At 49.7% G+C, this 27360-nt stretch overlaps 1 protein-coding gene across 1 annotated transcript in view; it reads left to right on the top strand.

Moving 5' to 3' along the window:
- LOC126548163 (bone morphogenetic protein 1-like) overlaps positions 1–27360 on the top strand; it is a 688441-nt gene that overhangs the window by 377272 nt on the left and 283809 nt on the right. Inside the window, exon 3 of the mRNA XM_050196288.2 lies at positions 302–426. Within this exon, the coding sequence (XP_050052245.1) occupies positions 302–426 (125 nt within the window). The remainder of the gene's footprint in view (positions 1–301; positions 427–27360) is intronic.

The raw sequence follows: 27360 nt of genomic DNA, 5'->3' as shown, positions 1-27360 counted from the left end.
TGGCAGTCTTGCGTACCATTCATGTCATAATGGCGGTAGCTACGCTTACATGAATCGGATGGCGGGTTCGCCTGTGGATCGTGGAAGTCCGCTCCTCGGTTTGACGAAAACGCCTGCGCATCGAACCGAGTATAAATAGCGCCGCGGGACGGGTCGAATCAACGCGCCTTCTAGCGCATGGTCTGATTCGCTCAACCCGATTAGTGATTAGGTCCGGGCCGAGCGCGACACCTGTCTCGACCCTGCTCGCGTCGAGTTCATGACCGATGCTGTATACCTGCGGTGTCTGTTGTACACGCAGGCGGCGACACCGGCACCGGGAGCGCGCGGGCAAGAACCGCCGACGCGTCCGCGCCGCCACTGCGAGGCCCGAGAGGCTCTGGGACCACGCCGTCATCCCCTACGAGATCGAGTCCAACTTCAGTGGTGAGCCTTTTTGTGCGTGTGTTGTTCCTCGTCGCACCGACTGACTCTGCAGACCATGCCCCTGGTCGTTCGGCACAAACAATGACTGCCAATCGATGCGACATGCCAACCTGTGCCATATACTCGCCGGTGGCGTGCCGAGTAGACTTCCACAAAAAAAAATACATTACTGAATGCGTCATACAAGTAATGCAGGCTTGAGATGCTGAACGTCATATCGTTACAATTTTCCTAATTTTTCGAGTCTTGCGAACAGGATGCCATGGAGTGCGCTGCACCAGCGGTCAACCTATAGTTGAACCGACTGACTTTATTGACGAATTATATAGCTAAGAGTGCGAACGGTTGTGGGGCTGCAATGTTCAAGCATGCTCAGCACGAAGAACAGGTGGTGGACCAACTGTATTTAGTGGACAACCCGAGCGGGGATGTTTATTGTACAAAAGTACTGTGCGCTATGGAGCGTGTTGATTATGCAAATTGACAGGGATATACTTCAATTTGACAGATATAGACTCAAAATTGCCTGATAGAAATTCCACATTGCCTGATGTACATTCCAAATTGACAGGGATAGATTCTAAATTGACAGGGATATTCCAAATCGACGGGGATAGATTCCATCACAAAGCGTTGCACGCGCAAGGCACCCGACATACTTGACCCACGCATACAAATTTGTGCGTGGTCAAGCACACACAACAATGAAGACATCTACGAGCTCCACTAAAGCTGTAGTAGCGCGAAACTAGCGTGAATGTATAGTCGTGGATGTAAGTGTGCAATAAGGTTCGCCGCACAAGTAGCGAATGCGGTGCGAAAAGCTTGGAGCCTGGCAGGACGAATACAGACGTTATCATCCGTTCCGTACGTTTGCGTGCAACAGATGGCTTTCGCCGATGAACCGAGGATAGTGAAAAAGGAGGTGCCGTGCCTTCTACTCGCACATCTTCGCGATACTGACATTATGAACACGGGGTAACATGTTTGTGAACACCGGCACAGACTGCCAGGCTAACCCTAGTTGCCAGCCAATAACCAAACAGCCGAGCAACTGAAATAATTGGCTACTTATATGCTCGACTAGACATACAGAAACCTGGCAAATCAACATCAAAATTAGACTTGACATGTACAAATACAAAATCGCATGCGCCTATCAGACAAATGCGGGCCTTGAACCTACGTTTGTAATATATACAGAAAGATAAAAAAAATAACATGTGGGTTTTTACGTGCAATAACCACGATTTAATTATGAGGTACGCCGTAGTGAGTTACTCCGGAATAATTTATACCACGTGGGGTTCCGTAACGTGCACCCAAACTTGAGTACACGGGTGTTTTCGCATTTCGCCCTCATCGAAAAAAAGAAAAAAAATTAAGTACGCAATGCTTTTTTTTTTTTCCTTTGTCCTGCGCTACACAGACTGGGCACGTGCCTACCCGAATTTTCTGTGCACTAGGATAGCTGGCATAAAACTGCGTGACACAACGACGCTGCCGGTCATCCAAGGTAGCCATAGATGGCGCGCAATGCACTCTGGTCGAACGGAGTGAGTAGGACGCGCTGGCCACGCCGAAGCCCGTGGAATGCCGCGAGACACGGGACGCTAGGCTCTCCAGCGTCCACGTTGCGCCGGCGTAGCGTAACTGCGCCGCGGTGACGCGCGTCCGCGTTACACCGGATCTATATCCGCCGTCTTAACGTTCGTCCTGGTTTATATTAGCGCACGTTGAAACTGTGGCTCCACCAACGTTGTTGCTTTGCATACCTCGCATTGACGCGTTTATTGCACTTAAGCTGCGTGTACGTACACAGCATACAACTCGCGAGCAGCCGCCAAGAATGTACAGGCGGCGGTATTGATACCGCTATACATAAATACGGCGACTCTATAGTCTCACGCTTTCTGGAACAGCGCTTAAGATGGAGGCTCGGAAAGAGGTTGCCGTTGTTCGGAGTCGGTAAATTAGTAGGTCGTTTCGTCTGCGCTCTGTGGCTTCTCTCGCAGCTTATCTGGCATTCTTATTCCTTTGGTCGAACTACGTCGTGCTCCACTCTTCGGCTCGCAATTGCGTCCCCGCGGATAAAGCGCACCCGAATGCTGGAGGGACGCGTGCCAACACGGAGTAATGCACGCGTATACGTGCGCAATCGGAACTTACGGAGGCGGCGGCACGCGCTATAAACCCGTCGCCACGCGGAATGACGGCCACCGGGATGGATGCAGGCCGGGCGGACCGTTAATTAAAATTGATCGCGGCCCGCGCTGCGCGCGATCATCCCGTCTCGTGCGGATGCCAAGGCGCACCCGCCATTCATAAGCTGGCGGAAGGAGCGTACTCTCTCTCTCACTCTCTCTCTGCCGGACGTCGATTCTTAATTCGCTACGCACTGGAGTGGAGGCGCAGCTGCCCGAATAGAGACAGCCGCATGGGCGCGGCCGCCAATGACGAAAGCCACGCGCGCCTGCTCACTCCCTGCACAATTGCGTGCACTGCTACAAAGCAACGCGTGCAAAAAAAAAGTGCTCGCGTCTGCTCTTGTGTGGCAAAATGGCAGTTACTTCCCGAAGGGTGCGCCTTTCGTACTTACTGAGCATGCCATGCGCATTTCAATGTGTATTGCACGAGCCGAGAGAAGAAACTCTCGAGCTCCTGCCATATTCTTATTTGGAATCTGGCGTTTGCATGTCTGTGCTGCGGGCGTGCTACAGAAGCGCCTGCCCTGCCATTCAAGGCGCGAACCTCTCCCTTAAGTTTAAAAACAACACCGCGGCTCTTCAGCATGGCAGTGTATTTATTGCATCTAGTCAGACGCGCAAACACGCGCACATGCGTGCGCGCGGAGCCTTTCTCTCTCTCTTCTTTCTTTTTTGTCCATCTTGATTCACTTATTTCTTCGCGTGTCCTTTGGAGACGTTCATGTCACGTCGGACCGCGGGCAGGTAGATTTGCCAGTTGACTGACAATATGCTGTATGACTTAGTTAGGACGGGCATAGACGACGACCAACGAACTCATAAGGAGTAGAACACTACGGAGTGACACGGAGTTTGTCTTCACTGCGGTCCAGTAGTTAGTAGCGGCATTGGAGCCCGCGCAATGCTGCACAGAACTGCCCGGACGACACAAAAGCGTGCAGAGCAAGAAAATTACGCAAGGAGGAGAGGGGAGGGGGACGAGAGGCGAGAAATATTGCGGCGGCCCACTCTGTTCGCGGGAGATAAGCGGATGACGAGGCCGTTGCCACACGTCGTCCTGGGTGTCGGACCTCGCGACAAATGGCGCACAGACGAAAAGTAGGTGAGACCATCTGCAGCAATGTCGCGAGGAGAAAAAGACGGCGTCGGCAAGAGGGCCGCAGGAAGACGTGTGGCTCGGGCAGCATCTTTCTCTCCGGCAACTCCAGCCCGGAAAGGAAGGACGGGGCGGGAGTGTAGGGGGGGCTGTCGCCGCTTGAACTGTCGTCGCCGGGAAGAGACGAAAACGAGCAGCCCCATTCTATGCGGTCGCTGGCGGACGACGCAGATAAGGAGCCCGAAAGGGTGTAGCGGGAGGAGGGTGTATACCGCGAGGTGTCAGTAATGAGAGTGTCGGCGCTCGGCGGTTCTACGGTGGCCAAAAGAATTTACACCCGCCGAGTGCGTAGAGCGCGCGCGTGCGTACCCACACTCGCGGTTTCGAGGTAACCCGATTATGGGCCTTTGCGGCCGTTTTATTTTCTTCGGTCTATTTTACGTCTCCGTTACTTGCCGTTCTGAGTGCGATCGATGTGGCTTCGAAGCGGAGACGAGAGGAGTAACGAGGCTTTCAGCGGCTGGAGCGTAATGAGGAAAGGGTGACGAAAGGCTTGCTTCATTCGCCGAAAAAGGAGACACGCGGACGGAACGACACTACCATTACGGCGACGAGTCCCGCGAAATTCTGCGAGAGATCAAATGCCTGCAGGTTACTCCTGTAATCTCCGTGCCCCGATTCGAGAACTGTTGAAGCCGGAAATATCAACGCCGTGAGAAGGCTGCCGCACTGGCGGTAGAAATTAGTGATCATTTCCTCCATGCAGCTACTGAATGGGCCGCCCATTTAGGACACCCTCCCTGATGCGTTCGAAATAAGCAATTAGTCTCCGTAGACGTTTAAGACACCTCTAAAGCAACTTCGATGCAGTACCTATTTTCTACACACACTTTTAGCTTCCTACGGTCTTCCACAATTACGTCTTTTCTTTCATAGGCACATATTTCGTAGCACGTGCAGTACCGAAAACGCCAACTCTGTCAGTAAATGTGTAAATGCATCTGTCACTTAGTTTTATAATTGCCAGTCATACACGTGATTATCAATCACACATTGTTAAACCACGGTGGACCAAAAATTATTTGCACATATTTCCTGAAATTATGTAAAATATCTAGATAATACAGTGACAAAAGGCAATTAGTGCCTGACAAAAGTCCTTCACCCCGCACAGTAGCAGCAGTCTATTGCGCTTATAGATATACACATTTGCTACAATTTTAATAATTGAGTAATACTATTGGTGTATAAGTCTAGAGTACAAATTTATCGCTAGTTAATGTAATAGTATTGTCGAGGTCATACACATAAATGTACAGTGAACATAAAAGCCTTACAATGTTCACAAGAAAAAAAAGGAAAGCGTCAGGAGATGTTTATGACCTTGCAGAATTACAAAGTAATTTCCAGCGAAGCTGTTTCTTTCGAGTTATTGAAGTAAGAGTTATAGTTTCCTGTAATTACGCAATAAAAAGTTGTTTGGTTCCGTTTGAAACCTTGCCCGCATGTAACGCTTTCGATCACTTACTGTCAGGAACTTCTGAAAGTCATTAATTCATCAAAACACATTTTAATATGCCAAAACATTATGCATATCTGATGGCATAGCATTCCCCCACCCCCGTATTTTTGCTAGGTTTTATCCAGGTTTCATTGCCATATCTCCCTGAGCAGCGGGATAAATGCTGCTTTGTTCGTAAAGCCCATTGATTAAGCTGTGAGAGTCATCTGAGATCGTCCTGCGTTGCACTTTTCGCTGCTGGTAGTCCTCAATGATACCCGCCGTGGTTGCTCAGTGGCTATGGTGTTGGGCTGCTGAGCACGAGGTCGCGGGATCGAATCCCGGTCATGGCGGCCGCATTTCGATGGGGGCGAAATGCGAAAACACCCGTGTACTTAGATTTAGGTGCACGTTAAAAATCTCCAGGTGGTCGAAATTTCCGGAGTCCTCCACTACGGCGTGCCTCATAATTAGAAAGTGGTTTTGGCACGTAAAACCCCATAATTTAATTAATTTAGTCCTCAATGATGTGAATTACCGAGTATTAGTTTATGTACAGTACAACCTCGTGTTCAAACTAGAACGACTCTATTACACTTAAGGCGTCTTGCCGTAATAGCTAATCTGCAAAACCTGACCTGCCGCGACCTTAGTCGCTATGACATTGCGCTGCAGAGTTCAAGATAGCGGGTTTTCTATCGGGGCGAAATTCTACAACGCTCGTGTACTTAGACTTATGTGCACGTTAAGGAACCCCGGATGATGAAAACTAATCCGTAGTCCCTCACTACGCAAACATTTCATTAAACGTTGCCTTGAGCAATATGGCATACATGTGATTGTGAGATACATATATATGCACCCTATTAATGATGATCAGCCTTTAGACTGATAAGCAACACATAATTTTCGTATCAGTGATTTTCTGCAGCATCGTGCTTCGGGAACTTTAACAGTGAACTTGCTCGAAGCTAGTACATGGTAGCGTTTACTAGTGTTGTCACAAAAGGGCGACCCAGATGCTGCCACAATTCCTGCCACAATTCCTGTCACAATTCCTGTCACAATTCCTGTCACAATTCCTGCCACAATTTGCTTCCACAATTTGCTGCCACAATTTGCTGCCACAATTTGCTGCCACAATTTGCTGCCACAAAATTGCTGCCACAAAATTGCTGCCACAAAATTACTGCCACAATTTGCTGCCACAAAATTGCTGCCACAATTGCTGCCACAAAAAAAAACGTCTACAAAAAAGTAGACGTTTTTTTTTTTTTTTTCTAATCTGGCGCCGCCTTGTCCTTCGACACCGTTAAAACTTTTTTAGCGAACTGACCATATATCTTTCGTAAAATTGTGGCAACATTAATAAAATCGCAAAACTAGCTAAAATTCGTCAACCTTGCGAAAAGTTCGAGAAAGTTGGCAGGTATGTGTATGCAGAAATGACGCTTTCCCGTTTCACTTATACGTCACGCTATTCCTGCATTTCAAGCCATGTGTTGATCGAAACTACATGGATATAGTGACTGGAAGAATGCGATTTTCAAGACTAAATGTCACTACGGTCGCCTAATCGTATTCGGCTCACGAAGAGTGGGGGAGAAGCGAGTCACAGATGGCTGGCCGGAATAGAAAAACTCGATAGCAACATATATAGATGCTCTGATGTCGCTCTCTTTTCGAATACGAAGGCCTACCCACATTCCCTGCACTGCTGCGACCTGAAGCTCTCATCCCGCCTGTTATCCGTGGCCATCGCGCATTTAGCCCATATATAGCTGAGCGACGCGGTAGGGTGCAAGTTGGACTGACTGATATAGCAGAAAGTATGCCCCCATCCCACACGCTTTGCATGTGGCCCCCAATGGTGCGCTGCTAGGTGTACAATCAGCCTTGCGCCATACTGTTGAAAGTGAAATTCTCTTGTGAAATTCACAGCCTCGAAAGTTGCAAGCCAGAGCGTCGCGACGTTTTATCTTGCCGTATATATTCACATACACACGGTTGGTCTCTGGGACACATCACCGAGGGCTGGTCGCCCCGACAGCAGCTTCGCGTTCGATTTCCGCACTCACTGTACACTGTCCACAATTAGCGTGGCAGGGCGCAAGTGCAGGACGAGGGCACGTCGACGACAGCGGACCCGAGCGCGGGCGCGCCCCTTCGCGCGAGTCCTCGAGTTGAAGTCGGGCGTGCCGAACAGGGGTCTGCGTCGCTACGTGCTCCAAGGCGACTGGAGCCAGGCCGTAATAAGTTCGGGGGAGCGGAAGCCTCGGAGAGCGCGCGGTGCGGCGGCGTGTGCTCCCTATTCGTCCTGCTGCTTGAACCGCTGCTCCCACTTTCACCGGTCTCGTTTTCGGTCACCTGCTTTCTATATACCATGCCTCCCCCTCCTCCCCGCCCCCCCCGCGATCGTCGTTACCGTTCGCGTTAAAGGAGGCACGAACGAGGGTTGACTTCCGAGTCTTGACCATCCTTGAATTCGAGCACGTCATACCTTCCTCCCCTCACTGTTATTCTTGTATTTAGTTTTTTTCTTTTCTTTCTTATTTCTGGAGCTCTTTCGCACGTCAGTGTCTTTAGAGGCCTGTCCGGACAGCGCTCAGTTTTGATCTCTAAATGCGAAAACGCCCGTGTACTTAGATTTAGCTGCACGTTAAAGAACTCCAGGTGGTCGAAATTTCCGGAGTCATCCACTACGGCGTGCCTCATAATCAGAAAGTGATTTTGGCACGTAATATGCCATAATTTAATATTAATTTAAAATTTCTGATCTCTATGGCTTCCTCGTTTACCTGTTGCCACTGCCTTACCCCCAGCTCTAAATTTCGTGCCGCCTATCTCGCACTAAATATAAATTTAAATTCTGGAGTTTTACGTGCCAGAACCACGATCTGTATATGAGGCACGCCGTTATAGTGGGGGCGGACTCCGGATTAATTTTGGCTATCTGGGGTTTCTTTTAACGCGCACCTAAGTAAACGAGTGTTTTTTCTTCTTCTTTTTTTTCTTCCTTTCTTTCTTTCTTTCTTTTTTTTTTGCATTTCGCCCTCACAGAAGAAGCGGCCGTCGTGACGGCAATCGGACCCACAACCTAGATGCTCGGCAGCGCGAAGCTATATAACCACTAAACTGCAGCCGCGATTATCGAAGTCCTTCTGCGCTACCTCTTTCTTTTTTTCTTTTTTGCACAGTACAAATAATAAGTACATGGTGCGCCGGTCCTGAAGTGTTCCTTACACATAATACGAAGTCGAAAACGGAACCTTGGCAGAGTTTTCCCGAAAGGAAACGCACGCCAGGCAGGCCACCATCGAGCGGCGCAAAATGGAGCTTCGGTCGCACCGCGCGATAGAGCGGGCCCGTCTCGCCCCTTGCTGCCGAAGGGGCTGTATGCGTTCAATCCGGTGTATAGGTTTACTGCACATGCCCAAGAACGACTGTACATGCCCGAGGGGAGCCGATGCGGTAACTTTAATCGGGAGCTGTGGAAAGCGCCACTCGGCATGTATTATACTACGTGGGAACGTGCGGGCATGTGGGAACAGGGAAGCGCGACGGCAGCTTGATTTTACGCCACGATTCTACGTCGCAGAGGCGTCAATTGGGCGGCGAGCCGCGCTTCGCGGTGCCGCGTGCGTAATCAGATAAAGTGAAGGGATAACTTGACGGCAGTTATTTCGGTCTATACTTGACCATGTTGTAATGCATAAACACGGAACTATACTTCGATGACGATTCCCGTCAACTTTCCAGTATGAACATGTGCCGTAAGTTCCCTAACGAAGTAGTTAATTCATGTAATTAGTTTATTTATTAAATGGATTGCTTTGATTTTTCTTGTGACTGATTTTCGCCTTGGCAGATATTTGATGAGCAGTGACGTAATTCGAGTAAATTTTGCTGGCTTCCTTTTTTCTTTCTTTTTTAGGTGGTTGAAGTAAAAAAAGAAGAAAGACATTTTATACAAGGGAAAGCAGTGGCTCCGGCATATTACGCAGCCTTATTAGTATCGTCAATAATCGCCGCTAGACGTCCAATTAAGCGGCAGGTCACAAAAGATTTCTGTATTTATGTTCTGCCACTGTCCGTTACTACACAGGAATCTGTATATGTAGTGCTATTCGCTTTCCATCTATGCAGTTGGCAAAAGTTATTTCTTTTTACTTTTGCGTATAGTTTCTCTCATTTAGTTTTCTGGTTTAAGACTGTGGGACCACGATCTTTTAAGCAACCAAGCTTCCTTTTATGACGGAGTTAATGAGCGGCAACAAAAGTAAATGTTTATGCATGCTCCGTTCTTGCGCAACTCTCTTCCATAACACGTTTGTATTTTCTTTGTCAAATTTTCGAAGGCCAGTGCGCTGAATGTGCACTTCTCCCGCTTCTGTTAAGCTGCACGTAGTGGATTCTGCGTAATTTCATGGTGATTATGTGGCACCTATAACGATGCAAAGACATTGATGATAACGAAGGAAAGATCGAACACTTTTTTCTGTCCAATCTACCTTGGTGAACGGGGCGCTCTTCAGCACCTGCCAAGGAAAGGCCATCAGCATGCGTGCCTACAACACCTTGTGTTCCCTGAAGGGTGAGTTGTAGCACGCAAGAAAGCTTCACTTCTTCTTCCTCTTGCATATCTAAGAAAGACTGGTTTAATGAACACGTCATAACGTATATGCCGCAGTGACACTGTAAGAGACGGTGAGGTGGAGCAATTGCTGGACTCCATACACACACGGACACAGGTAGACAAAGAGCGTCTCTGCAGGAACTAGCACCGAAAGCACAGTCCGATACCCATTGCATCTCTTCACCCTCCAGAAATCCGGAGTTCTGGGTTGCGCATCAGACTCGGACAACATTGGTGACGCAATACAGTGGATTGGTAGCAATCATCATCACAACACCCCCCCCACCACCACCACCACCACCACCACCATCATCATCATCATCATCATCATCATCATCATCTTGCGAAGGCTGGCCGGGGTGGCAGACGAAGGTATGTGCATGCGTAACATTTATGGAGCTCCTCACCTGGAGAGATTAGAGCCGGTGTGCTGAACACTTGCATAAGCGTTAGCGTTTTCGGCGTTGACAAAGTCTCTCCGTTGTTTGCCCAAGCCCCGCACAGTTTGTGCAGATGTGTAGGTAGCACGTGCAAAGACACGTCTTGGTCACTGGGCCAAATAAAAATATCTGTTTCGAAGGAGGCAGGTTTCACGTTGTGTTTTATTTACAGTTCCTTCACCGTGTGTATTAATCGCTATTTATGTTTGCATTGCCGATTAAATGAGTCTGGTAAATAGCTGGCGCTTGGTTTCCAAAACTGCTTCCTTAAGAACTCACAAGTATATATGCTCGAACCGGAAAATTGAACGCCAATATCGAAATTTTCTGCCTGTTTTATTTGTGGAGCCTATATGGGAAATGTATGCTGCGTTTCCATGATCGAAGTTCATGATACAGCTCCATACACGTACAGCTGATATACTGTATACAGTTAACAGCGTGTGTCGTGGTCTATGCAGTGTTTCGACGGGGTCATATAGTAGGGGCGCTTTCAATATTGAAAACGTTTTCTTCAATTGTTTCGCTTCGTGGATTCACTGCAGCGCTCTCAGCGTTAAGATATAGTGAATAAACGTTAGAAACAGCATTAACTTCGTGTCGCTCTATTCCTCATGTGTATACTTATGACTGTCCGCTGTGTAGAACGCTAGCATCTCGTAACCTCAGCTAGTGCCTTTTCCTTCTGTTGCTGTCCGCGGTGGAGGCTTTCAGTAGCCGCACTGCAGGCTGTATCAATGTCTTGGTCGCAGACTCCAAGTAATTTAATGTGAAGGCAAATAACTCAGTGTCCTTAAGTATTCGGGATATTATAGTAGACATCGAGTGCAAAAAAGAAAGGGTGGCTATATAAGCAGATCAGCTTGCTGTCACTGAGAACCCGATCAAGACACGTGCCTTTCATAAAAGGAAGAAAAGAAAGTCCACCGAGTGGTGCCAGAAAAGTTTATACAGTCACTGTTCCCGAAACTGAAGCCCATGTGCCGGGCCTGTCGCCGCTTTTGCTCTCTCTTTCTCCTAGCCATTTCTATTTCCCGCGTATACGCAGCTTTTATGGCGCGCCACTTCACTTGTTTCCATTCCGCGGCGATCAGTTTTTCGTCGTATCCATGTGGAAGCGCAGAACGCCTTTATATATATATATACACACACCAATGGGCCTGACCCACGACTGAGTGGCCGCTTCCGCGATTTTATAAGGCCGTATAATACGAGCGCCGAAAAAAAAAATAGAGATGAAAAACAACATGAAGCAAATAAAAACGAACAGCACAGTTTTTGATTCGCTTTCGTGGTACGAGTTGTGCATCTTTTCGACGGCTCGGACGCACATTTTCTTTTTTTCTTTATCCGCGAAGGGAGGGACGGGACGAGTTTTTCTTGAGGCGTATACTTGTGTGGTCGTGGGTCAGGCAATGTGTGGACCACGGAGTGCGCGCACCCAGATGTATATATATATATTTATACGGCTTTGCTCTAGGTTCCCTATTTCGTTACCGGCTGTATAGCGTATATCGTTCCGGGAACTATCGACTATTTGTTCTCCTGCATTCTCTCTCCGCGCAGCAAAGGAAGGGCGTGTGTGTCCGTGTTTGGTCGTCACGAGTTATATTTCGCCCCCCCCCCTCCCCCGCCTCCCACACACACACTTTATCGTTGCCGTCGACGAGCACCGAGGTAGAACGAACGGGTTTTCTCGAATGATAGGCTCATTGAAATGGCGTCGTCTCAGCTTTCTCTGGCGGGTCTCTCTCTCTCTCTCTTTTCTTGGTGATGGACTTCTTTCTTTCCTTATTTGTTAGGGCAAGGTTCGCTATCATAACCATCAAATAAATTAAGAGAAAGAGAGAAGCTATTGATGCCTGCAGAGTGAGACGACATACGGACGCCCACTTATTTTTTGGCGAAGTACAGGTAAAAATTAAAACGAAACAATAAAACGCACTATGCGTGTAAAATACGCGGTGGGCTGCTGACTGTTTGGAAACGGTGATGAAACGCGGCCGTTGCTTGTTTCTTCTTAGCTCGATGTGCACAACACACAAATGAATAAAGAGTGAATGTGTTTGCTCAGCAAAGACGACTATGTCAGCCGAAGAACAGGGAAAAGTAAAAGAAAAGAAAAAAAATTGGAGTGTCTGGGTCTCTATTTTTGGATTCTGGATATGCTTTGGCGAAATTTATACCAGCAACTAAAAGACAAATTCCGTTGAAAAAGTAAATTTGTCGCGTGTATAAAACTCGCAAACTACTGATAATACCTGCGAAACTTGAATCCTTACTGCCGATAACGATGCTAGTTGGCGTTGGCAACGATGGATGTATACGTGCGATTGTGGCCAGGTGGTTGAGGAATCAAGCTGCTGTGCTGCGGGACGGAGGTTCGACCCCATTATCGGATACGTAACTAAATTTTAAAGCGCAGCTCTTTGGCGCCCGTTGCTGTGTTTCGCGTCGCCTTCGTGCCTCGTCGTTGGGCCTCGCCGTAACCAGCTCCGTAGCCGGGGCCAGCGCGCTGCTCGAGCTGCGCGCGCTCCTGGCGCCATCTCTCGCGCACGGCGCGAGCCTTGCTCTCTTCGCTCCTCCTATGCCAACCCTGTGCGGCGGCAATCAGAGCGCCGGCTCGGTGGCGGCTGACCTCGATGACGTGCTGCTGCCCAAGCCGAAACGCATAGACGCCGTCGTTCGCCACTGCGTGTACCTCCCCCTCCACCTCTGTGGTGGTGACCGCGCGAGGGTGCCGGGTGTTTTCCGGTTGCCGAAGCGCCGGCTCGGTATCAGCGGATCCCGGTGCGCACTTCCCGAGCCGAAACGCAGAGCCACCTTCAGTTGACTCGCTAGCAGCGTCAGTGACGTCAGTCAGTCGCTGCCATCTCTTCGCCGCGCATCGTTTCTATGCGCCTACGCGCTGCCTCCCGCGACCTCCCCGATAAGCGAGGCAGTTGCGCCAAGCTACGCTCAGTTTGCGGCGGCGGGTGCGAAATTTTCCTCACGAGACGGATTGTCCGAGGCTCAGAGACGGTTTATATTATAATATAATCCGTCTGCCTATATAAATAGTTTGTTCTCAGCCAGTTCTTTCTGAGCCATGAGCGAGGCAACCGGTGGAAGTCCTTCGTCTGCGGCTGCTGCTAAACGAGCTGCCCGAGTAGAGGCCCAGTGCCGTCGCCGCCAGAATCCAGAAGTGCGCTATGCCGAACCAGGCATTTGTGCAGTAAGTCGAGCATATATCCATCTATTTCTACGACCACAAAGCTTCCTTCATGACAATCAAGAACTGGGAGTGGAGTGTTTCTTGAAGAAGAAATATGTGTGAAGAATAAAAAAGTTCTCTAACTGTACATACATGTCTTGCTTCAATTCTTTGCCTCAATATATCGAAATGCCTAAACAGCTGAAGACCTGCGCTCAAATTTCGCATTAAGAAGTAACGTAATCGTCGGCAATTCTTTTTTTTAAAGCATGAGCTATTCGGCAAGACAGCAGCCACGGTCAAGAAAGTACGGGAGGGTTCGCAAAACAAAAAAGAAAAGGAAAGCCTCGCTCTAAATCAATAGCTGCAGCGCAACATACTTAACGGAGTAGGGTTTATTAGCGACTGAATTCTTAACTGATTAGGTCCGACATTGACGAGCCTTTCTATAGAAGCGGCCATTTCGTTCTTGCGGTTTTCCACACGTATACAGTGCACGCGCAGCAAAGTACAGCGCCGCATATTGGGCAACATTGGGCCAAGGTGCTGCAAATGCGCGGTCACAGCTGCTCTTGAGTACTCACCAACGCAGCGCTGCTGAAGGCTCGACTCGCATTCGGAATGAAACGCACTGCCATCCGCACTCGCCTTTTTTTTCCTTTTTTTGGACAGTGACCAGGTGCTAATGCCGCTCTCAGCGCCAACGTTATCCAGCCGTCTTCCATCCGCAACAAGGCATAATTTTCATCTCGGCGATTAAATGAAACGCGAATACCGGAGCAAAAGAAGCCCCGAAGAAAAGAAAGAAAACGACATCGAAGCTGGCACCTTACCCTGGGAAAATTAACCTCCAGCTTCTTGCGCCTGGATAACATTGACGAAGCACGCGTACCAAAAGTAGGAATAGCAGACGAGGTATAGCCTCGAACCAGCAAAGATGCGACAGAATGGAGGAGAATGGTGTTGACTGTTATCGCGGTTGCCATGCAGAAGGTGGCAATGAAGCGCCGGCCAGGACCCTGGCCTTCAACGAAGAGGAGCGATATTAGTTCAGGCTTTTGATGATGTCGGCTAAGAACGCTTCGATATCAGTGAAATCATCATTGTGTCAACATTGCAGCGTGCGCCAAAGCAGCTATTCACAGTTTATGGTGCGTATCAATAAAAAGCTTGCGCAAATCTCCGGGAATCTTTTAATTAATGAGAAAGCATTATATGTCCCATTACGCGAAAATCCGTCGGCGTCGGCGTGACCGTAAGATGGTACCAAAAATGGCCGGTGGCGCAACGAGAGAAAGGCGTCAAGAAAATGTTCGGATTGACCCCAAATTTAACAGGGAGGTTCATGTAAACAAAGTAAATTAATCGCTTTGAAAAAAAAAATTGGTAAATTTCGGTCTGGGTGGAAATCGAACCCAGGCCTTCGGGGTGCGAGACGAGCGTGCTTCCCCGACGCGACGGCGGCTCCAAAGTTCTGGTTGACTAAAGGTGTGGCCTAGTGTACGTCACTGGGCACATGACAGTGTAGCTAATGGGGAGGAGGTGGCGCCATGTCATGAGCGTATAACATGAGCGCGTTAATGTCTTTCCGAGGTCTACAAAAGGTACAGCGCTTTCGCATTCTCGCATGTAAGCAGTCTTAAGTGTCTCCGCCAAAATTCTTTTTTTCACGTCTCGATGTAAATGTCTCACAATGTCTCAAATTCTGTTTGCTCGTCACCAAACACACGCACGCAAGCAAGAAGGTAACTTTACTGAACTGCCCTTACCACGATATTGTCATAAGCCGGCTAAATCGGCTGATTTCACTTCAAGCAGGGCAACTGACTCAGTTCTATTGACTCGTGTTGACAATTCTATCCTCTCTGAGTTGCACTCAACTTCAGAAAAATGTATTCGTACGATGACCATGCGATTCGTCGTGGTTCACTTGAAACTAGGACGAAGTTTTGATGTTCTTCTTCCTAAACACAGAAGAAAGGCGTAGGGGAAGTGGGGTGTATAGTGCTGTGGCTGTTCTATCAGTTCTTGTCTATAACCACTATTCCAACGTTCGGGCGCTAGCTATAGTAGTTACAGTAGGGAAGCATCTGAAGGAAGCACGTCTTGCATGTAATACATCTTGAAACACTTGTACACTTAATTCTCGCCATGCCACAAAGAACACAGAGCCTCCAACATACTCCAGCGCGTTGCACAAAGTCTATTCGAACTCATCTAATGCCATCTACTGCAACAGAGTCGTTCCATTAGCACTGCCATCGTTGTTCCTAATCGCATTTGACCTTCTTTCTGAAATGTGTTTCCTCATAGCGCTGACCTCGCTGTTGCTAAGTTCAGTTTGCTTTTACTGCACCAGACACACGCGCCTAGCTTTCCACGTCTTTGTAAATGGCTTGAACATATTGGATTTTTTATATACCTGCACACACGAGATTGCGTCTGCAGCTCGTGTGTACCTTCGCAAGGAATCAATACTGTAAATTTGTTTGAGTGTATAGGTTATGGTTAGGTCAACGCATTCTGTCATGAGATCGCTGCGATCTCCTTCCTTCTAGTGGTGCTGCTGTACCGCAGACAAAATGTAAACAGGGCAGGAAAGGACAGTTCGGGGGATGGACGGAAAGAAGCCTGTCACAACTGCCTGCGTCGCTTGGTATTACATTGCAGGAAGCCCTGCTGCTATTTATTTTGTCCCGGTTGGCTTTTACCGATATCTAGACTCCAAATCTGTTGAAGAAAAAAAACCAGTCACAAAAGACAAAAGACAAGAAGAGAGGCTCACACCACAACCACTGGGTGGTGTGAACCTCTCTTCTTGTCTTTTGTCTTCTGTGACTGGTTTTTTCCTTCAACTATGTACCAACTGGCCCGGATTTCAACCCTTCTGCACCCCAAATCTGCGACTTAAATGTGATTGTAATATTTCTGATGTAATCCTAGCGACAACGGCCCTACACTATAGGGGGCAGGGGAAGTGGAGTCTATAGTGCTGCTTTATCAGTATACACGCAGACACAGGCGCACGCGCGCGCGCGCTCACTTATTATTGCGAGAGCAATTACATCGACACTACTGGCGCGTTTTCGCCGGCGGCGTCGACGTGATGTTCCGCATAAAATGCAAGGGCGATGACACCGCCGCCGCGCGCCGTATGCTGTATGTGCGAGTGAAAGCGCGCGATGGTAGCCGACAATCGCGTCTCTATCTGGTGCGCGAAAGGCCGTGTGAGGATGGGACGGACGGAAGGACGGAAGGAGGGAGGGAGGGACTACCCGCCATTCACATTCTCCACGCCGTTGCTCACTGTCGCCGATGCGACCTCGCCCCGTAACTGGAGACGAAGAAAACTAATCGTCGCAGTCCAAGATGCAAGGGCTGCGACAACGTCGAAATTCGAAACTGCTCACCGTAGGCCCTCGAACGTAATCGAAGTGTTTGTTGACGGTGTTGGCGCATCTGCACTCGTGGACACTGGAGCCGCCGTCGTAGTATGAACGCTAAGCTTTGCCGCTTACTTCGGAAAGTCACGACGCCCCTTTCTGGACTGTCCCTCCGCACAGCCAGTGCTCAGCATGTTCACCCCTTGGTGGCTCGCACGGCTCGCGTTGTCATTGCAGACGTTCTATACGCCATAGAATTCATCATCGTTTCCTCGTGCTCTCATGACATTATCCTCGGTTGGGATTTTCTCTCGCGCCACGATGCCGTTATTCATTGCACACGGGCCGAAATACAACTGTCGCCACTGTTAGATTTCCCGCTCACAAGCAATTCTTCGCTTTCGATGAAACTATTTGTCCAAACCGACACCCACATTTCTCCCAATGCCTCAACGGTCGTGTCCATGTCCCGCAGCGGAATCTCAGACGCTGTTGCACTGCTGTCTCCATCTGACCGCTTTCTCACTCGGAAAAGTCTTCTGCTGCCTTTTGCGACAGTAGACATCACACAGGGCGACAGCATCATTTTCGTTTGCAACCCGTTTCCATACCTTGTGTTGCTGCTCCAACGGGCATGTCTTGGCATTGTAGAAGCGATCGAAGACATGCAAGTTATTGACTTGCCCAATGACAATTACTGTGCTAGTTCCAGTGCGCTCAGTGCTGCTTCTACGTGTGACCTATCGCCCAGTGGTGTGTTCGGTTCTTCTATTGCAGATGCTCTTACAGCGGCCCAGCGGGCTCAGCTTTTGTGTCTTCTAGAAGAATTTCGTTCCTCTTTCGATGTAGGGCAATCAACCCTGGGCCGGATGCCAACTGTTACACATCGCATCGATACTGGCCCGCAACCGCTATTGCGGCAACGTCCGTACCGTGTATCTCCTGCAGAACGTCGCGTAATCAACGAACAAGTCGACGACATGCTTCGCCGCGAGGTGATACGACCTTCCAACAGTCCATGGGCGTCCACTGTCGTCCTAGTTACGAAGGAATATCGTTCTGTGCGATACCGCCGACAGAACACTATCACTCGCAAGGACGTCTACCCTCTCTCCCGCGCATAGACAACGCGATTGACAGTCTACAAGGCGCAGAATTCTTTTCATCTCTAGATTGGCGCTCAGGGTATTGGAAAGTACCCATGGCAGACGCCGATCGGCCGAAGACAACTTTTTTTCATATCCGACGGCTTATGCGAATTTAGCAAAATGCCTTTTGAACTTTGTAATGAGCTCGCTACGTTTGAGCGCATGATGGACACAGTTCTGCGCGGCTTGAAGGGGCAGACCTGCTTGTGCTATCTTGGCGACGTTGTTGTTTTTGGTCCTGACTTTACCACGCACCTTCAAAGGCTGCGGCCTGTTTTAACGTGTTTAGCAAACGCAGGTCTACAGCTAAACCTCAATAAGTGCTGATTTGCTGCTCGGCAGCTGACAATTCTAGGTTACGTCGTATCCAAAGATGGAATTCTCCCCGATTCACCCAAACTTCGGGCCGTCGCCGGATTCCCTAAGCCAACGTCGGTCAAAGAATTGCGCAGTTTCGTCGGTCTGTGTTCCTATTCCAGACGCTTCATACGCAATTTCACCGCCATCATGCCACCCCTGACGAAGCTACGTACGTAGAAGCAACGCGCCCTCACTTTGTGGGCGTCCGAGTGCGACGAGGTCTTGACAAAGCTCCGTCATCTTGCCGTATGGGCACTACGCCTGCGACACTACGATATCCACTTCCTGTACCGCAGCGGACGCCAGCATTCTGACGCCGACACCCTCTCCCTTGCCTGACGACACTGCCTGCTGCATACTATGCCAGTTTGCTGTTTATTCGCTTGACCTTACCATCATTGCTTCTGAGCAGCGAAAGGACCATTGGATTGCCTCCCTTATAGACTTGCTTTCTGGGTAATCAGCACAACCAACCACTCGCACGTTGCGCCGTCAAGCTCACTATTTCTTCATTCGGGACAACCTGCTTCACCGACGCAATTATAACCACGACAGATGCCAGTGGTTGTTAGTAGTAGTCTGCGTTCCGAATTATGCGCAGCTTCCCACTCCGATCCACAGTGTGCACACGCGGGAGTTTTCAACAGTTACCAACGCCTACAACAGGGGTACTACTGGCGAGGGATGCACAACTACGTTCAGAAGTTCGTTCGCTCTTGTCCCTATTGTCAGCGCCGGACATTTTCACCCCGCCACGTCAGAGTAGGACATGTTGGCCATCCAGTACGACCATTCGTACCGAAGCACCTCCAGTGTTTCAAGTGTTGCAAGATTGGCCACGTGAAGGGTGTCTGCGTGAACAACGTCCTGTGCCCGCGGTGCTCTGAGTCCAATTCAGAAGACGCCTGCAGCAAACATGTTCTAAAGTGCCCTAACTGCAGTGATCCTCACAAGGCCTCATCAAAGGATTACCCACGGGTGCGGAAGGAATTCGAGATTCTAAAACGAATGATGCGGGGCAATTCAACTCATCGAGAGGCTGCTGCCGCAGTTCGGCGACGTCGGCATGGACACCGAAAACGTTCACGAAATTCCGCAACTGCAGATAGGTACATGCCAGCTACCGTCAGGACTGCCGCATCACCACACTGCGCCACCAAGACAGATACAAGGAAATCAAACAACGGAGAGGCTCGCCCGTCATGAAGAATAGCCTGAGCTACCGAGGGCACAACTCCCTGCTAAGTTACCTCAAAACGCATCGACTTCGACGGCTTCGGCAACTGTTGAAGCGACGCTGGCTGATGATCTCCAGGTCATCAACATTCTGCGGTCGCTCATGAATGCCATTCGCGTTATACTTACCAATATGAAGTCTTTGTCTGCGCAAAGCGCGCTACAGGTGCTGGACACTTTGAGTCCAGTACTTGCAGCTCTAGGTTAAAATCATGGCTCTCCAGAAGCCGTCGTTTCGTGACGAAGTCCGGAACGCGTCGATATTTCAGTGGAACGCCAGAGGACTGAAGTCGCGCATGTCGGACTTTCGACAGTTTGTGTTACGAATAAGTTCCCAGTCATCGTCATCTGCGAGCCCCTATCAGATAACATCAGACTGTCCGGGTATGAGTGTTTCATGTCCGCCACCCACGGATAATGCAGCAAGGTCATCGTATTCATGCGACGTGATCTTACGTACGTCCATCATCCAGTGTCACCTGACCAAGAAAACCAATACGTATGTCTGACAGTGAAGAAAGGCAAGCTCACTTTCACATTAATTGGAGCCTACATATCACCCTGTGATGACCCACTTATGGGGGCAAAGGTTCGTGTACTCTATGTTTTAACGGTTCTCTTAGGCGGAGCCTCCGAGAACCCAATTGAGGACAAAGCCGTTGGTTTGAACACACACACAAAGACTTTTAATCAAACTAGAAAAGGCTTAAGATAAATAGAAGAAAATAGAAAACACGCCTAAAATAAACACTCACGAAGACATTGCGGCAACGAACACATATAGGGCTTGCATGTGGTTAACGAGTGCGCGAGTCCGGGCTTGCCACGAGGGCGGGGACGCGTCACAGTCTCGACGCGGCGACGCGGCGACAAGCTGGCGAAAGGAGTGGTGCCGGTCTCACCGTAGGTCGCGGTGTAAGCTGACCGACCGGGCGACCGGAGCGCGCCAGCTCTGGCTAGGCGAGGTAAAGTGGGCGGCTTGGTGGCAGGAGTGGACGGCGGCGGCGTTCTGGCCGGGCAGAGAGCCGCCAGCGTTACCTCGCCTCGCCAGAGCTGGCGCGCTCCCGGCGCCCGGTCGGTCAGCTTACGCCGCGACCTTTGGTGAGACCGGCGCCACTCCTTCTGCCAGCTTCTCACCGCGTTGCCGCGTCGAGACTGCGACGCGTCCCCGCCCTTGTGGCAAGCCCGGACTCGCGCCCTCGTTAAAGCCCTATGTGTGTTCCTTACCGCAATGTCCGCTTGAGTGTTTATTTCATGCATGCTTTCTATTTCTTTCTATTTGCTTTATGCCTTTTTAGTTTGATTAAAAGTCTTTGTGTGTGTGTTCAAACCAACGGCTTTGTCCTCAATTGGGTTCTCGGAGGCTCCGCCTAAGAGAACCGTTAAAACATTGAGTACACGAACCTTTGGCCCCATAAGTGGGTCGTCACACACCCTCAAGTCGGTTGGACTGCGAGAGATTACGGCGAATCACAACAGCGACTCCGCAGCCTTTGGTGATTACTGGAGATTTTAATGCCCACCACCATCTCTGGGGAAGTTCTAAGATAAACTCGAGAGGCAGAAGATTAGTGTCATTTGCCTCCGAACAAGAACTGTGCTTGTTAAATGATGGAGGCCCCACCTTTCTTCGTGGCATTGCCTACTGGAGCTGCCTGGACCTCACCTTTCTTTCACGCTCCTTCACTAGAAAGGTCAGGTGGTTTCCGGATATTGAAACGCGGGGAAGTGACCACCTACCCACCTATCTTAGGTTTGAAGGGTGTACGGACTCCAGGTTAGCCGGCGTCACACAATGTATCGACTGGCCAATGTTCAAGTCAATTGTCGAAGACGGCTGTCGTGATGACTTGTCCTAGGACATCATAAAGGGTGCCCTAGAAAAAATTAAATTAAATTATGTGGTTTTACGTGCCAAAACCACTTTCTGATTATGAGGCACGCCGTAGTGGAGGACTCCGGAAATTTCGACCACCTGGGGATATTTAACGTGCACCTAAATGTAAGTACACGGGTGTTTTCGCGTTTCGCCTCCATCGAAATGCGGCCGCCATGGCCGGAATTCGATGCCGCGACCTCGTGCTCAGCAGCCTAACACCATAGCCACTGAGCAACCACGGCGGGTGGGTGCCCTAGAGGCTGCGAAACATCCGCTTCTGAGACCGTATACACGCACCGAATACAACATTGAGCTAGAGAAGCTTCGTGCAATTCGTCGTCGTGCAGAGCGAAGATACAGGCGCACGAAGTCTATGGAATGGAATGGAAAAACTTTATTTCTCTATATCTCAGAGAGATTAGCGGTGGGCCGGTGTCTTCATGTTTTGAGTCCTGGCCGCTTTACAAGGTCGGCGCCCCTATTCCAGGGCACCGCTGAGTCTTGCTGCCTCGCAGGCGTGCTGCACAATTGCCCGTTGGGCTGCGAGCTCGCTGCTGGTGAGCAGACCCTCCCATTGTTCCGCACTTGGGTTATTTACTTTATGGAATGCGAAATTACGCTTGCATTCCCACGTGATGTGGTATAACGTGGGGGTTGTTCCGCACCACGGACATGTATCCCTGTACTGGTGAGGGAACATTTTGTGTAATGTGTGCAGGTTGAAGAACGTACCTGCTTGCAGTCTTCGCCAGCTTACTGCCTCATGTTGTGTGAGCGATGTGTGGGGTGGGGGGTATTTAATTCTCCTTCCTCTGTAGTAGTTAAGTATTTCTGCATACGTCGGCTCCACCGTTAAGGGGGCCTCTAGGGTTTCCGACTGCCCTGCTCGGTGCGTGAGTTCGCGAACTAGGCCGTCCACCCTTGAGTTGCCCTCTATCCCGGTGTGTGCCGGTATCCAGAAGATCCTATGTTTTATCTTTTTGTTAGGAGGCTCTGTTTTGAGGAGGATTCTCAGTGCTTCCTTACTAACTCTGCCTTACATTTCTCGAGGTTGGCCAGAAGAACTCAAAAGAAAATTCAGCATCGCATGGACAAACTTGCATCTCAAAGATGGAAGTCATTCTGCGAATCTTTGGATCCACGAAAACCTTTGTCTCACATATGGAGGACTGTTCGTGGTCTCCGTGGAACTCCTCAGCAGCGCCACCCTTTTAAGTCTTTGGCCCTTCACCAACAATGCAGCGAGATTGACGTAGCGGAAGCTTTCTACAGGAGGATTGCTGGCGAAACTAGTTCCGCTGGAACATCGACGCTCCACCACTCACCGATTTCACGCGACCCCCGCATGGATAGTCATTTCTCCATGGACGAGCTCGAAGCTACACTGGCCTTGTGCAAGCGTTCATCTTCACCAGGACCCGACGGTATAACCTACCGTGCCCTATGTAATCTGGGCGAAGAAGCCCAGAAAGTGCTCCGGCTCTTGTTCAACAGCTCCTGGCAGACAGGTACGATTCCCCAGGAATGGAAGACCTGTCTCCTAATTCCACTGCTCAAGCCTGGCAAGTCGCCTGTCGACATTGCATCATACCGACCAATTGCGCTTACCAGTTGCATCGGAAAACTAATGGAGAGGATGGTTCTAGCACGGCTAGAATGGTACCTCGAATATTACCAGGTATATCCAGATGCGATGGCCAGTTTCAGGCGTGGCCGTTCTTCCATAGACAAGGTTATCGACTTGGTGACGTACGTCGAGCACCAGAAGTCCTGCAAAAGATTATCTGCTGCCCTGTTTCTGGATGTTAAAGGAGCGTACGATAACGTAACGCACGAAGCGATTTTCAACGCGTTAGAGGCAGTAGGACTTGGTGGCAAAGTCTATTTCTGGATAAGTAGCTATCTACATAAGAGATCCTTTTTCATACTTACCGAGGATGGCCCGACCTCCCAGCATTACAATAACCGTGGGGTGCCTCAGGGCGGAATACTCAGCCCAACGCTCTTCAGCCTAACACTCATTGGACTCGCCGACATCCTGCCAGGCACCGTGAGGCTCTCCATCTATGCCGACGACATTTGCATGTGGAAGTCGGCTGTGACGCGACTGCAGCTTCGCGCGCGGTTTCAGATGTCTTTAACATCAGCCTACCTTCGAGAACAAGGACTTCATATATCATACGATAAGTGCGCAGTGGTGGCATTTACCAGGAAATCAATGTCTCCATACGTGATATCCGTCGACAGACAACTGATCTCGTACAGCACGAGTCACAGATCTTTGGAGGTGGCGACTGAAGAAAATCTCTCCTGGACCCCTCATGTGAATTATGTGAAAAAACGCCTGACAGGAATTTGCCATATGTTTAAGTTCCTTGCAGGAAAGACCTGGGGAGTGTCAGTACGCTCTATGCTGCAACTGTACAGGGTCCTCTTCATTGGATTCCTGCGGTACAGCCTACCGGTAATGTCCAACACCTGCAGAACTAACCTGAATATAATCCAAAGCATCCAAGCCCAAGCCCTCAAGATATGTCTTGGTCTACCGCGGAATGCGTCAACGACTGAAGTTATTGCAGTCGCTCAAGATTCCACTATTAGATCGCACATTAGCATTGAAACAATGCGTGTGCACATAAGACACTGCGCCCGGATTCCTACCCACCACCTAGCAAGTCTCCCAGTAGATAGGCCCCACACGACATTCAGTGCGACTGCCTTCGCGCACCGTGCCTCTTTCAGGTCAGCTTACACACCTGCGGCAAGGCCTTCCATTCCTCCATGGTGTATGCGCCGTACTCAAGTGAACCTTACAATCCCAGGACTTCAGAAAAAGTCGGACTTGCCATCATCAGCACTCAAGCAACTAAATTTACTTCTCTTGTACGAGAAATGCAGCGACTGCACACACGTCTACACTGATGGATCAACTTTATCAACCAGTTCCGGTGGCGCTGTAGTTATACCAGCAATGAGAATAACCAAGCGGTTCAAGACTTCCCATGTCACTACATCTACAACTGCAGAGCTCGCGGCTTTCCACAACGCGCTTCAAGTGATAAATGCTGAAAGTCCTAGAAAATGGGTAGTCTTCTGCGATTCAAGGCCGGCCTTGCAATGTGTGCAGTCGTTTCTCCGACATGGAACTCACGATCAGCTCACGTGTGAAATCGCGGAACTTGTCCATCACTTAAGAGAAAAAGGCCATGATATCTCTTTTCAGTGGATACCAGGTCATTGCGGTATCATTGGAAATGATGACGCCGATAAGGCAGCTCGGACGTCAAACCAAGAAGACCGCTGCGTCCCCATTCCTCTCTCAAGGACCGTCGCCGCGAGACAACTTGGCATTCTAGCACGCACGATCTCCTTAGCAGAGTGGAATACCGTACATACAAGGCGCACAAGACTACACAGACTAAACCCATCACTTCAACTCAGACCTCCAGCCGGTCTGCACCGACGTGAAGCGTCTCTTCTGTGTCGGTTATGGCTTGGAGTTGCCTTCACGAATGCCTACTCAGCGCTAATTGGAATGGCTGATAGTCCTGCATGTGATGTTTGCGGATGCGAGGAGAACATTGACCACTTGTTGTGCCATTGTCCTCAATTTCAAGCACAAAGACAATGTTTGTCCAACACATTGAGGAAATTAGATGATCGTCCTCTGAGTGAACAGACCATACTAGAGCACCGTCCCGACCGATCATCGGCTCAGAAGGCAGTGAAGGCACTTTTGTGTTTTCTCAGAACTTCTGGTTTGCGCGAGCGGCTTTAACTCAAGTGCTGTCCGTACACGTATCTAAACCTTCTCTCTCCCTTCTCTCTCTTCCCCTTCTCCCATCCCCCAGCTTAGGGTAGCCAACCAGACTATTGACTGGCTAACATCCCTGCCTTCCTGTGTTCCTCTCTCTCTCTCTTCACCGCGCCTCTTGCCAGCCGTTCTGCAAGTTTACTTTGCCCTACCCGGCCGTTTGGGCGCGTCGGCATCGATTTGTATGGGCCCCTTCCCCTGACATCGGCTGGAAACCGCCGGGCCATTGTGTCACTTGACCACCTCACGCGATATGCCAAAACTGCTACCCTCCGGCAGCTACAGCGCACGATGTTGCCTCCTTCCTGCTTCGTCGATTCACCCTGCGTCATGGGCCACCTTCTTGTCAGAAGTGGTTGAAGCTATTCTTAAAGAGTGCCACGTTGTTCATCGCACCACTATACGGCGTACCATCCTCAAACCAATGGCCTTACAGAATGTTTCGACCGTACGCTCGACGACATGCTTACCATGTACGTCGCCTCCGACCACACAAATTGGGACATCATTCTGGCCTTCGTAACCTATGCGTACAACACCGCTACTCAGAGCACCCGCGGCTTTTCACGCCTTTTCTTACTGTGCGGTCGCCACCCTTCGCACACCATCGACACAATTCTACCATACCGCCCGGATACATCTTAATATGCGCCTATTTCTGCGACGGCAAGACATGCTTTAGAGTGCCGCGATCTTGTACGGACTATTTATTACCTTCAATCACCAAGAGCGCCAGAAGAGCACTGGCGGTGACATCACACCTGCGCCCACTTTCCTTCCTGGAGAGCTTGTGTGGCTTTCGGTTCCTTGCGCTGCACCTGGTCTCTCCTCAACTCTACTGCCCAAGTATAAAGGCTCCTACCTTATCGGCGAACGCGCATCCCCCCTTAACTACGTGATCAAACCCGTTGAACCGTCTTCGGACTTGTGACGCCGGAGACGAGACATTGTCCACGTCAAGCGCCCTATGCCATATTACGATCCACTCATAGTGAGGAACTGTTAGATCATCAAACGGCTTCCTTTTCGTTCCCGGGGGTGATTGTAGCGAAGAAGAAGAACGCTATAGTGGGCCATCCTTTCCAGCGCCTTCTAGTAGGTCAATCGCTCCAGTGGTTTGCTTGGGGAACACTTCTCGTGCTGAGAGTTCGTGCTCTGCTCTGACGGTCAGCCCAAACGCTGGTGACTGATAAACATATTTACATTATTATTATTATTATTATTATTATTATTATTATTAGCTGTAGAAACATAGTAAAGTCTATCATCACTAAATGCCGCTTAACGGAAAAGAAAAATACCGATATGGCAGCGTTCACATGAAATCTAAGTTGCCACTCGTTTGTTCGCATGCACTTATCGCGTAACAACGGTGCTGAGCGAAGAATTCATAACGACTCAGTTATATATCCCGCGCGATTCTGAAGGGTGCGTTCGTATTTCATCACTTACGCTCGCGCAAACGTAACCTGTTGAAAACAACGACCGGGACGCCTCACTTCAGCGGTGCAGAGCTATAGTTACGTTAGGGAGAACGGCCACTTTCACGTTTGTTGAGCCCAAGAGAAGATACGTAGCCGGATGGAGTTCGCGCGAGCGATATCTTTACTCATTCTGCTGAGGCAAAGGGCGAGAAAATCTTTACATCTCAACCTGCGTGGACGAGAGTAGATAAATGGCCATGACATACGAGATAAGGCGAAAACAAAGGAGCAACGTAGAGACACGAGCGGGGATGTCTGCAACACAACCATTTTTCGCACAATCCCGTCGTCTTAGAGTAAGCTGGGGAGAGCCTGAAGTGCAAATGTCCGTCGCGACCAAAGGCCAAGAACACTCGTTTTTGGGGAGCTGACGGTTGTCCAACTTGTCAAGGGCGGACGAGGGGGATTGACCCACAACAAGCAAAAGCAGTCGCAGACGAGATTTGAGCCTGCCACCATATACGGCAGCCGTAGAGCCCAGCTGTTGGATGTCGCAATCTACGCTTCGGGGGTGGCACAAAGATTGAGTACCCGGACAAATTGAGCGCTCTTTCGGG

The sequence above is a fragment of the Dermacentor andersoni genome, chromosome 1 (genome assembly GCF_023375885.2).
Source record: "Dermacentor andersoni chromosome 1, qqDerAnde1_hic_scaffold, whole genome shotgun sequence".
Lineage (NCBI taxonomy): Eukaryota > Metazoa > Arthropoda > Arachnida > Ixodida > Ixodidae > Dermacentor > Dermacentor andersoni.
This window is presented reverse-complemented; position numbering and strand designations above follow the sequence as displayed.